At 35.3% G+C, this 12,383-nt stretch overlaps 1 protein-coding gene across 3 annotated transcripts in view; it reads left to right on the top strand.

Moving 5' to 3' along the window:
- DOCK4 (dedicator of cytokinesis 4) overlaps positions 1-12,383 on the top strand; it is a 235,556-nt gene that overhangs the window by 203,274 nt on the left and 19,899 nt on the right. For all 3 annotated transcript variants that reach the window (XM_083859833.1, XM_083859832.1, XM_083859831.1), the window contains 7 exons: positions 102-195; positions 4,511-4,659; positions 5,729-5,815; positions 7,508-7,612; positions 9,400-9,541; positions 10,150-10,316; positions 11,602-11,688. In XM_083859833.1, the coding sequence (XP_083715959.1) occupies positions 102-195; positions 4,511-4,659; positions 5,729-5,815; positions 7,508-7,612; positions 9,400-9,541; positions 10,150-10,316; positions 11,602-11,688 (831 nt within the window). The remainder of the gene's footprint in view (positions 1-101; positions 196-4,510; positions 4,660-5,728; positions 5,816-7,507; positions 7,613-9,399; positions 9,542-10,149; positions 10,317-11,601; positions 11,689-12,383) is intronic.

Below are 12,383 nucleotides of genomic sequence, written 5' to 3'. Positions count from 1 at the left end.
CATGTATTTCTAGCATATTATGTTTAAAGTATTTTATTTGTAACCATTACCATAAATTTATAAACTGCTACATTTTATTACAAATTTCAATTTTATTTCAGAATTTTTACAAGACTGAGCTGAACAAGGAAGAGATGTATATTCGCTATATTCATAAGCTCTATGACCTACATCTGAAAGCACAAAACTTCACAGGTAACTGAATACAAACTAGGAAAAGACATTCAGGACTGGTCTGTGGTTTGCAGTCTTTCGCAACCCTTTAAGCTGTATCCTCAGTGCAGTGCATACCAACCAAGGCAACAGCTGAGTTTCCTTGCCTAATTGATGTCTCAAAATACTGCTTTTTTCAGCCCCACAGCATTATTATTTGCTGAGCCATGGTGAATGTAAATTACTTCTGTTGATACCCACTAGCAATAAATGTGATATGGTCACATATCACATTTACTCCAAACGGACTAAAGTTTGGAGGAAGTTTTTATGAGTTAATTTAGTGGTATCTGGGCCTACTATACATTTTTTGTAATGCTCCTGGCTAGCTGTTTGGTGAAATGTTTCCACACAGCCGTATTTCAGAACCTCATTTTTGGGTTAATGAAAGAAAGGAATACCCATATCATTTACTCATTTTTAGACCCTAAATTTGTGAAAAGTATTGCAATTTGATGATGTCTTTCTAAATATTCACATATCACATTTGCAGTACCGTTGTCCAAGATTTCTCTTATTCTGTGACAAGGCTGGTTGCTATCTTTTACATGAAGAAATAAGAAGATATTGTGCATGGCTCTTGTTTATACAGCTTAACATGCACTTCATTTGGGAAACTACATGCGATCAATAAGTGCTGGAGAATACAAAATCAGTATCCTTTTAAATAACACTCTCTTTGCCAGACTATCTTACTGACCTTGTAATACCTCCATCTTTTCCCAAGTGTTTGCAATTGCATATGTTCAAAATTTATAGATTTTTTTCCTTCTTAAAAGCAGGTTAGTTGGCTGGGGGTCACTAGTAAACAGCTTACAGGTTCCTGGTGTCACAGCAACATTCCTTATGCTTTTTTGCTATCCATAAGAAATATTGTTCACTTGGAATTTCCACACTCCCTTTTCAGTTCATGGATTTAAATGTAGACTGGATAGCAGGCTATGTTAAGGAGAGATTCTAATTTCCTCATGTGACCTGGCAATAGTGAGTCACAAGAGAATTTTGATAATCAAGAAGTCTCTTTGCCACAGCTGGCTTTTGTATCAGGCTATTATTTTGCATAGTAGATCTTAGTAACTCTTTGAGCAGTGCTGAGTTCCCTTTATGCAGTGGATACTACTATGTGTCCAGTTTACCTCCAACTGTGATATGAACCTAATTTTTTTAATTGTTTTGCTATCCATTCTAATTTTTACCAGTATTTTGCTCAAAATTTATTTCCAGGACTTTGTTCTATTTCTTGTGTGTTTATTATCAATCTGTGTGATTTTTGCTTTCTTTGCTGTGGTGGATTTCACCGCTTCCTTTATTTCTTTTTTTTTTTTTTTAATTATTTTAAAAAAATTTTAGCGTTAATTAATACTTGTCTCACACCCATAATTAGAAAACAGACTTGTGTAGTGTAGGAGCATCCTGGACGGCGAGGACAAGGACCTCTGCTGACCTCAGATATTCTAGAAACACGTGGTTTTATTGCAAGGGTTCTGGGTAAAAAGGGCTTTGCCTTCAGCCACCAGCCTTGGCTGAAGGGAAGCCCTGAAGAGAGAGGGAGAGAGAAAGGGAGTAGGAGGTAAGGGAGATAGCAGGTGTAAAGGAGGTAAAAGAGCTAAGAGAGCTGGGGCAGGTAAGAGCGGAAAGAGAGATGGGGCAGGCAAGAGAGCGAGGACCTTGTTGCAATACATTATATCTCATTTTGTGTCGAATATTCTAATTTACAGTGACCAACTGGATCGAGATACAAAACCTACGAATTTGCATACAGCCCATGAGAACTACTATATTACTATATCATCCTATATTCTAAACTCTAAAGACTACTTTCTTATCTACTTTTTCCTTGATACTGTGGTAGGGAGGAGAGGGGCTACATCTTTGGGTCCTTTTGTTTCTATCCCTCAATCTATCTCCAGCTAATCACCATCTTCCTGCCTGCCATGATCACATCTCAGTGCTGGCTTTCATTTCTATTTCACTCACAGATTTTACATCTCCAGTATTTCTTGCCAGGCAATCATACCCACAAGCCCTTCTGTCCCATCCTTCCTCACAGTGTAGTCTATTGCCTTACCTTATCAGAGACAATACAGACTTTTGTAAATCAGGTGGTCTAGAGAATTTGAGATTAGGAAAATAAGTTCGATACTTCAGCAGCATTCCTACATGATGCAGCATTAGTTTGCTAATTGCATAGTTTCATCCTAGGGATGAAATGGTTTCTCTCTCCTTGCCATAGTATGATTTTTTGGACTGTTTCTAAAACTGTTCTGTTAAACAGAAAAAAAAGTCCATTTTATACAAAACATTATTTCAAAACTTTATTTACACAGCACTCAGAGCTATAAATATACCTCTCTTGAGTCTGAATCACATAAATGCACTGGTTCCTTGTGTCCCCTCAGTCACAGAGGGAGAACTGTAATGAGACTGTCTTTTTACCTCTCCACCTTAGAAATACGTAGTGTTTTGAATATTTCCTGTTTAAATTGAATTTCCCACATCATGAATCAACCCTATTTATCTCTCCTTAGTTCTTTGGTCCAAGTCAGTAGTTGCAGACCTCTCCCTGAAGTACCAGTATTTTATTTGTTTCTTGACCACTGCCAGACAAAGGATGCTGGGTGGAGGAACCCTTCAAACTTTTAATCCAGTATGGTCATTCTTATTTTAGAAACCGTCTGTAAAAATTTATAATAATTTGAGAAAACTACATGGTTATGGCAGACAAAATTTTGTTAGAGTGAAAGACTTAGATGCCGAGTTTAGAAAGGAAAGGTTAAGGTGAGCTATCCTGAACGTCTAGTTATGTTCTGCTAGCTTTTGCTTCCTTATGATTTTGAAGGATTTATTATTAGCTTAATGAATTTTTAAAAATTTTATATAGATGTGCTTCATGTCTAGAGTACAAAAATGTAGCTTGAAACTATGACAAAGGTGGTTACCAGTCAAGCAGCCTGAGAGCTGCTGAGTGGGATGCCAGAATTAAGGTTGTCTGTGCTACTTGAGCTCTTTTCCTTGCACAGATGTATCACAGCGCAGCATCACTTTGCACCGTGCTTAGCATTTTACAACACTGGGATTCAAGGCACTCTCTGCCACAAATATCTGCTGCAGTGATGTTTTTTCATCCACAGGTTCTTAGTTGCACGTGTAGAGGAACACTACTGCTAGAAAAAATACTGTAGAATTTGGCTTAAGCCTGCCTTACAGGAACTCATTTGGCAGAGGCAGAAGTTGGATATGGTTGTCTGGGGCAAACTTAGCTTAGCACAAAAAGTACTTTAGTACTTTGTCATTATTTTTTTGCCTTATGTACAACCTATAAAATCTGCAATAAAGTAAGTCCAGTAGGGAACTTCTTTCTCCATTGCAATGCATCTCCAGAACATGGCCCATCTTTGTACCGACTCACTCATGCAAAGTGGTCCTGGGAGTGGAAACATAAACTCTGAATACTAACTTGGAAATCAATAATGCATATGCTCAGCAAAATTGAATTGTCATAGCCAGTAGTAATTCTGGTGTTTTGTAATTTGCCAAAGTCTGACTTTCCAAAAGAAAGATTAATATTTTAGTGCACTGTTTCTGAGGCATTCCTGAAATTATAGTTAAAATAATAACAATTTTTATATTCTCAGATAATTTCTACAGATTAATGTAAAGATTAATATACAGCTCTCTGACTAGAAACCAACAACCAGTTTGATTCCTGCCAAACCAAAAACTAAATAAAATATTAAAAATTAAAAAGAAAAATATTGCACTTCTAAATTGCTTGTTACAGCCAGCTGGTGAGGCTCAGCTATCAGGGGTTTCTTTCTCTATGGAAGGAGTGGATTCTATTAAGCACACATCTGCCTCCCTGTTTTCCTCCCAGCTCTGATCTCTTTTGGACTGTGTCCACAGTCTTGTGTCTTTCCTCTTTCACTACTGATGTTCCTCATCCTCCAGTCCTTTGTTCAGACAGCAGAGTCATTGAGTTTCTCCTTAGCAGTAGGGAAGACAGGGGCTAGAACAGGAAATGGTTACTTAGTTTCTGTCTCCTTTGTATTTTCAGACTCCAGGAGAACTGTCCCAATGAGTCCACTTTAAGTGTGTGAAAATTTTAAGCTATTTTTGTTATAGCCGTAGATAGTAACTCTGTCCAAAACCACCACTACCATCTGCCTAATACTCAAAATAAATCAATTACTGATTAAAAAAGGTGCCTCTCAAGAAAAGCATTCACGTCTCTGTGTACTTTGTTTATCTGTTTTATTTGTTTGGTGTTATAAGTGCCATGCTGTAATTTGTCTTGCAGAGGCTGCCTACACTCTCCTGCTGTACGATGAGCTGCTGGAGTGGTCTGATCGGCCGCTCAGGGAATTCCTCAACTACCCCATGCAAACAGAGTGGCAGCGTAAGGAGTGTCTCCATCTGACCATCATTCAAAACTTTGATAGGGGAAAGGTACAGTAGTCCTACTTTACTGAGTGGATCTGGACAGGGTAGTTTATTGATTTTAGGATATTAGCTCCAGGGTTGCACTCTTTTCTTGTATTGAGGGGAAGTGTTTGTCCATGCTTGATTAAGCAGTTACTTAGTGATGCAGTATGTTTCTTCTAATCCTGTGGTTGTATCCTAGAAATCCCCCACTTATATATGAGAAGAATTTTCACTAGCAGTTTGCTTTGTAGCTGTCAAAGCACTTTATAAAAAGTTGGTATAATTTCTCCCCATTTTTAAGGTGGTGAAAATGAGCCTTATAAAGCTAATGAAATTCACTGTGTGACCAAGTGAGGATTGTAAAGGTTACGTTTACACCTTACAATACCATGTTGACCTTGTTTATACCTTACAATACCAGTTCTTAAAAAAAAATTTCTTTGGTGTTCAGTAGTGACAGTTCATTGTCATTACTGCAAATGCCTATTCTGAATTAAGCAAGTGTAATTATCCTGTAGTTTAAAATTTTATATACACATAGTGCTCTGATTTGTCTTACTGACAAACAAGCAATGCATTACAATTTTGTGTAGCTAGTGTAAAATACATGTAAGCCTAATAAATGTAATCAAAAAGACGTTGATTATCTTGTTTTTTCAAACAATTCTGTAATTATATTATATAGTTGAACTTAACATGGTGCAATGAAATACTGTACAACATGAAAAATTAAGGAAGATATATTAAAAGTACAATTTTAAAATGTAAAAGTAATACTGTGTTGATTCCATCTCCTGTAGTGTCAAAAGAGCTGTCCGTTGCTCTTGCAATGACTTATATTTTGTGCATAGTGCAGAAAGAATATATAATTAAATAAATTCCTAAATGTATTTTTCATTTATTTTCAAAGAACTTTTCTTCTTTTCAAAGAATTCATTGGTATTACTCAGAAGCTATCAGCATGTTTAGTGGACAGTTTGTTCAAATATTTTCAGTAACAGCAAGACTTAGTATAGATAGAACAGACCACTAATAAATCACAAATTTTCAGACAGTTGCTTTGAATCACTGAACACCTTTTATTTGCTTGCAGTGTTGGGAAAATGGCATTATCTTATGCAGGAAAATCGCAGAACAGTATGAGAGCTACTATGACTACAGAAACCTCAGCAAGATGAGGGTAATGTACTTGAATACTTTTCATCAATCAGGAATCCAAAAGCTTTTTAATTTAGGTTATAAAATATTGCTTAGAAAATTAAATTTACCACAGAATGGTCTTTAGGTTTCGTTTGCAAATCTTTTTTTTTACTCTGAGGGGTTTTTTTCTACAATAAGGATTATAGAAAAAGAGTGTGAGCTTTTTGAAGAAAAATGAGAAAATCCTGTCTTCATAGACTGGTCTAGGTTGGAAGCCTTAAAGATGATTTAGTTCCAGCCCCCCTGCTAGACACCTTCCACTAGACTATGTTGCTTTATTTCATTATAAAATTAATGTTCTTCCAATATTTTTACCTGTAGTGCATCCTTTTTGTGTGCATGCTTATGCAGAAAAATAATAATACAAATTCATTTTCTTTAGTTTCCTACATTTTATCCAGGGAATGTACTCTGTGCAGTCCTTCACTAGGAGCAGCAGCATGTCTTTGCAGTTGTAATTGCAAGAAAAGCCAAAAGCAATGCACATCTTTACATTTTTTTAAATTTACAGCTTAAAAATAAGGTCTGTTTAATATTACATAGTAAGACTGAGTCTTTCTTGGTACAGTCTTCATGTTGTTTCTTTCATTTTAGAACTCTAAGCATTGTTTCTCATTCCTTCAGATAGTGTATTTTAAAGATTATTGAGTCTTCTTTTCTTACCTGCTTCAATTTTGTATTACAGCTTCCCTTCCAAATTTCCTGTACATGTAGGATGCTTGCTGCTAGAACTGAGTGAAGTCCCTTTAATCCAGAGCTGCTTAACATTATGCAAAATTCTCAACACAGAGCTGTGTGGCTGGACGCTCTGTTATCTGCTTATTCCATATATATTTTGATATGTCCGTGGCAGAATTCTATAAGCAAAAGCAAACTGGCTATCATCATGTGAATAAAATGATTAGTTTATGCATGTTTAATTCATTGTACTGGATGTGTTTTGTGTTTGAAATATTCTTTTACTGTATCTGTGCCATCGATGTTAATCCAAAAATGGAGGTATGGAGATTTCTCATATCAGTATAATTAGGCAGCTGTTGATATCATGTGCATACTAAATAGCTGTCTGCATAACCTAAAATCGGGCTAAGACTGTGTTTGGCTTTTTCCACTTTTTCCAGTATTAAAAACTTTGCCTAAAATATCATCAGAATAAGGGGACTTTGGCATTAAGATCCCTTTGTGTCAGTGCTATGAATGAAATAAAAACCAGATGTATTGATCAAAAATTATGCTAATTGCTATTGTGACATTTTGAAGGAACCCATATTTGATGCTTAAATCATTGGAATCTGGTATGATTTGGACACAACTGTCTTGAATATGGAAATTAGACTTTGCCGATTTAACTGACCGCATTACTGCCATGTGTTTGGGTGATTAGGAGATTACTCGGTCATATGTTTCAAACTGTCTTTCTATTTTGACCCTTTAATATAGGGACTTCATATTTTAAAGGATTTTTTTTTAATCCTTGGAAACTTTGAGATCACTAAGAGGTGTAATTACTTAATCTGATGTGTTCAGAAACTTCTGGATGTCCTAGTTGTTGCTCAGAGATACATTGCAATTCCACTACTCCAGAGGTGAAAGGCACTCTCTTTTGTGATAGCTTATGGTAAAAATACACTTTCAAAAAAGACTAATGGCATTTCTTCACAATCTCACACAGATGATGGAAGCATCTCTGTATGATAAAATCATGGATCAACAGCGTTTGGAGCCAGAATTTTTCAGAGTTGGTTTCTATGGGAAAAAGTTCCCATTCTTCTTGAGGGTAAGTGAAATTAAAAGAAACAGGATGCAGTAAGGCTGTTGTTCATAATCAGTTTCACTGTGTTAAAATTTGTTCATACCATATACAAATCCTTATCCTGAGAAACTCTTTACCCTCATGTTTCATGGTTAAGAAAAGGTCCTGACTAATGAAAAGACAAATGCTAGGCTTCTAGAGTCCCACAGAAATATAATATTCATGTTTATGTTGGAAACCATGCACCTACACTGTTCCACAGACCAATGGTTCATGGCAGCTTGTTCCCTTTATCCTGTTCTGTTTCTGCTGGTAAGAGAAAGGCTGTCAGAAGTAGTATCCATTGCTGGTGGGATAATCAGCAACTAAGCATTTTAGCAATTACATTCCCATGTTGCTCTTTTTTTTTAATGACTTAGAAATTCCACATGCTGAATTTCATTGATTATTAATGTACTAAAACTGAAAAATAATAAATTTATACTCTTGATTGTTAATCTGGAATTCTGAAGTTACTGAAATGCACTTGAAAATGTTGGCGGTGTTTACATTATTCCCCTCTTCCACAGTCTGCAGTAGTTTAGCTGCATTGACTGTCACCTGGGGAAGAGGACAGAATCCATCTTATTCATGGAGCAGCTGTAATCATAATCCAAGCTCCTCTTCCTGTGGTAATTAAAATAAGTGATGAAGGAACCTCCTTTACGTGGTGGAAGCCTAAAAAGCTGATTCATCTTTGCCTTAGTGATGGGGAAAATTTCTAACTGGTAAATATAGCATGAAACTCTCCCCTTTAAAAGCAATGCTCAAAAAGTCTTATGGGAAGATAATTCTTGATATTACCTAATATTCATCTGAATATAGCTTCTATATAAACCAATTTAAAAATAATCAGAAAGAATTTAACCGATGAAGTAAAAGTAGTGGAAGGAGTTGCACAACACTTCAGTACTTACAAACCTTAGGTCTTTCAGTGCTTATCCATCTTCTTATGAATTTTTCAAGTTAAACATACACAGCACAGATTTATACTTGCAACACTAACAAGGACAGACTTAATACATTTGATTTAAATTTTTTTAATGCAAAGCAATTAGTAAATCTGGCTGTGTTTGCTGTAGAAGGAATAAACACTAAATTTCATAATAAAGCTTTCACATTTTAATTTGTAGTTGAACAGTAATACTGTAACAGGGTTTTTTTTGTAGCAATTCCCATGACAAGTCTTGACTCTCAGAATTCAATGCCAGGAGCATTCTTTTACTTTGTGTTGTAAAAACTGGATCATTTTCATTTTCCAGACTGATAACTGATCAACATTTACAGCATAAGGCAAATTGAATGCCTTTATAATTTTCTTATGCAATGTTTTTCTTCAGAATTGTATAACATCAGAACAAGGTTTCTTAGTTCCTAGTGGAATTGACTTCAAACCCATTTAATTGTCTTAACTGTTTGTTGGTTTATTTTTTTTTACATATTTTATACAGTCTGATATATCATGTTAATTGCATACATTGATCCACTAAGAAAAATTTCTCCCTTCAGATTTTTATTAAACTTTGAAGTGTAATTATTACATTTTTCCAGACTTTTGAATAAAATATAACTTATATGATAAAATTTCCTTCTTCTAAGTAACCTGTTCTTTCTATATTCCTTATTTTTATTCTTGCCTTTTGTTTCTTATTTTTTACCTTCTTTAAATGATGCAAAAATTGCCTGGAAAATCTATATTTAAGAGTGTGTGTTTGGATCCTAATTATGTTCATGCAACTTGCTCTTGCTTTTTGTTTTCTTATTCCACTCAGAATAAGGAATTTGTTTGCCGAGGACATGACTATGAAAGGCTGGAGGCCTTCCAGCAGCGAATGTTGAATGAGTTCCCACATGCCATTGCTATGCAACATGCTAATCAGCCAGATGAGACCATCTTTCAGGCAGAAGCACAGTGTATCCACATAATCACAAAGCCATACTCTGCACTTACATTTTCTATGCTTTTAAAAAATGTAGCTACTCCTATAGCCAATTTCAATCACATGGTGCCTCCACTGAAATAAATGGTAGGTGAGAATTTCCCCACATTTGGTCCCAGCTCACTCTATTATAATGTGTGGAAGTTCTTTGTGTAATTTTGGTTCCATTTAAAAATTCCTTGACATGTTATTGACATTGTTTCTTTAGCTAAAAATACCTATAGAACTATCACCACTGTGATAATAGTGTAGCAGTTCGAGGTACAGTAATTTAACTTCTTACAATGCGACATTATGTTAGCATGGCATGACATATTGTGTAAGTATATATTTGAGTAAATCCCATTATGTACTATTCCAAGTAGCTCTTTTTCAAAAATAAAGATGAAATTTTTAACTAAACAGTACAAAGAAATCTCAAACAATCAAAAAATTTCCCTGGTTCCTTTCCCAAACCATTAATAGTATAAAAGCATTTTATGATGCAGGCTTTTTAAAGAGTTTTTCTTCTATAATGCTTCAGGAGTCAATATGCTTTGCTAATTTCAATAAGGTGAGATAGCCTTAACTCTTTACATGTAGATTTGCAGATTTATGCAGTGACACCAATTCCAGAAAACCAGGAAGTCTTGCAGAGAGATGGCATTCCTGATAATATCAAGAGCTTTTACAAAGTAAATCACATCTGGCGATTCCGATATGACAGACCATTTCACAAAGGGACCAAGGACAAGGAAAACGAATTCAAGGTAAAGTATCATGCCCTTTCCTGATCTGCAAGACCTATGGATTTGTTTATAACATCAACAAAAGCTGCCTTATTGAAACATCATCTGCATTTGCGTTACTCAGCTGACTGTGGTACAACAAATTCTCTAGAGGAGATGGTATCTCAGGTTTGACTATTTCACGTCTTATTTTTAATAAAATATTATCAAAACTATATGGGAGATGCAGAGGTCTTGCTGTATATGTGAATAGGAGTGAAAATTTTAATTTGGTTTTTTTGCATCTGTGATATATAGAAGGCAGAACTGGAGAGAGCCAAGTGGTCTCAGAAATGTTTCTTTGGCAGATGGGAAAACATTGTTAAAGGAGGTAATCTAGGGTATAGATAGGATTGCCTAAAGTTACCTCTCTCTAGAGCAAGGGAGAGATAGTTTTGACTGAACTGTAGCATAATGACTTGTTCCTGTGTTACCAAGACTAAAAACTACCTCTGAACTTAGAGATTGTCTCAGGGAAAAACAATAGTTCCTTCCCAATAGATAAATACCTCCTGTTCCTCCTAATAAAAATGTCACAGTGAATATTCATCTTTTGGTGTAATTTTAATTCTGACCCACTTGGAGCACATCCTGATGCAGAACATATTCCGGTATTCAGACAGACAAGAAGAGATACCCCATAATAATTTTGTTATGAATTTAGAAGAACTGTAAGGGTAATAAATTAGCTAAATTGAGTCACTGTTGTCTTCTAATGTACATTTGGGCTTTGTTTTAGCTGTACAGCTTGTAAATATATTTGTCTAAGCACTATCCTGTTGATTTGTGTTGATTTGCCATTTTACAAACCTCTTGCACAAAGTGTTTACCAGTAGTATATTTGAGTATCCCATCAGCTGTGGACTCTGGAATCTCAAGTAGGGCTTCTCAAAGGAGACCTGATCATGCTCTCTGATCTAAGTTGTTCTGCTTCGGAACTCTTGTTTTTCTCAAATGTTAGCTCAGAAAAGAAGTATTAAAATATCAATTTTGTTGTGAGTGACTTTTGGAGATTTGGAGACAACATATAATAAAGCTTAAGAGTGAAGAATCAGCAGAAATTACTGCTTAGTAGTAGGATCTAGAAAGTAAGGAGAAAAGCAAGTGTGATTGACTTATGGAGTTGACATTTCAGTAGGAATTTGAATGTTAGTATTTATTTTAATGTATAGTTTTACTTTAGTGAAGATGTTCATGAAGGAAACTGGTAATAATTAAGGAAAATATAGAGTCAAATAGGGAAATAAATTGGTTTTGTGTATTTTAGAGTCTATGGGTAGAGAGAACCACACTAATCTTGGTGCAGAGTTTACCTGGAATATCTCGTTGGTTTGAAGTAGAAAAACGTGAAGTGGTGAGTATGAAACTCATATCAATACATATTGTGGGTTGGTTTACTTCCTTAATCATATGTTATTCAATAAACTACTTTAAGATTTATTACATGTATTTAATTTCTTTGACCAAGGTCTCAAGGTGGCTACAACAAAATTATTTACAGAGTATATTGAATTGTCTGATTTCTCTTGTCTTGAAAAGTATTATTAAGAACCACCTTTAGGATTCATTTAAACAGCTGAGGAAAAAGAAGTTGAGAACAATAATGGGCACCCAAAGGCAACATTTAATGTCAGTAAATTACTTTCTTAAAACTCAGCACCATGCAACATTTAATACTTAGAATATCTATAGCTTAATGTATCCTTCAGTGTCCTTGAAAAGTAAACATTCTCCAAGTTCCTGTACTATAACAAATGCCACAAGCTACTGAGCAGAACCTGTAGGAATAGGGCATAATATACCAGCCTGTTATCGACACATTGGAATTTCCTCTCCTTGCTTGTTCTAGTATTTAAAAAATCCTTAAATAGATTCCAGACATATTCGGAGGAGTGCTCCTCCTATAAAGATCTCTAAATAATTGGTCAGTTGCTGAGCCCTGGAGTATAGTGTCTGTAGCCTCTACAACTATTTTTCCTCTTGTCAAAGCTAGTCTTAGAATAATCTCAATAAATATAAAGATACCATAGTACAACTGATCTTCTCTAA

Source organism: Zosterops lateralis (assembly GCF_965231275.1).
Source record: "Zosterops lateralis genome assembly, chromosome: 4".
Classification (NCBI taxonomy): Eukaryota; Metazoa; Chordata; class Aves; order Passeriformes; family Zosteropidae; genus Zosterops; species Zosterops lateralis.
This window is presented reverse-complemented; position numbering and strand designations above follow the sequence as displayed.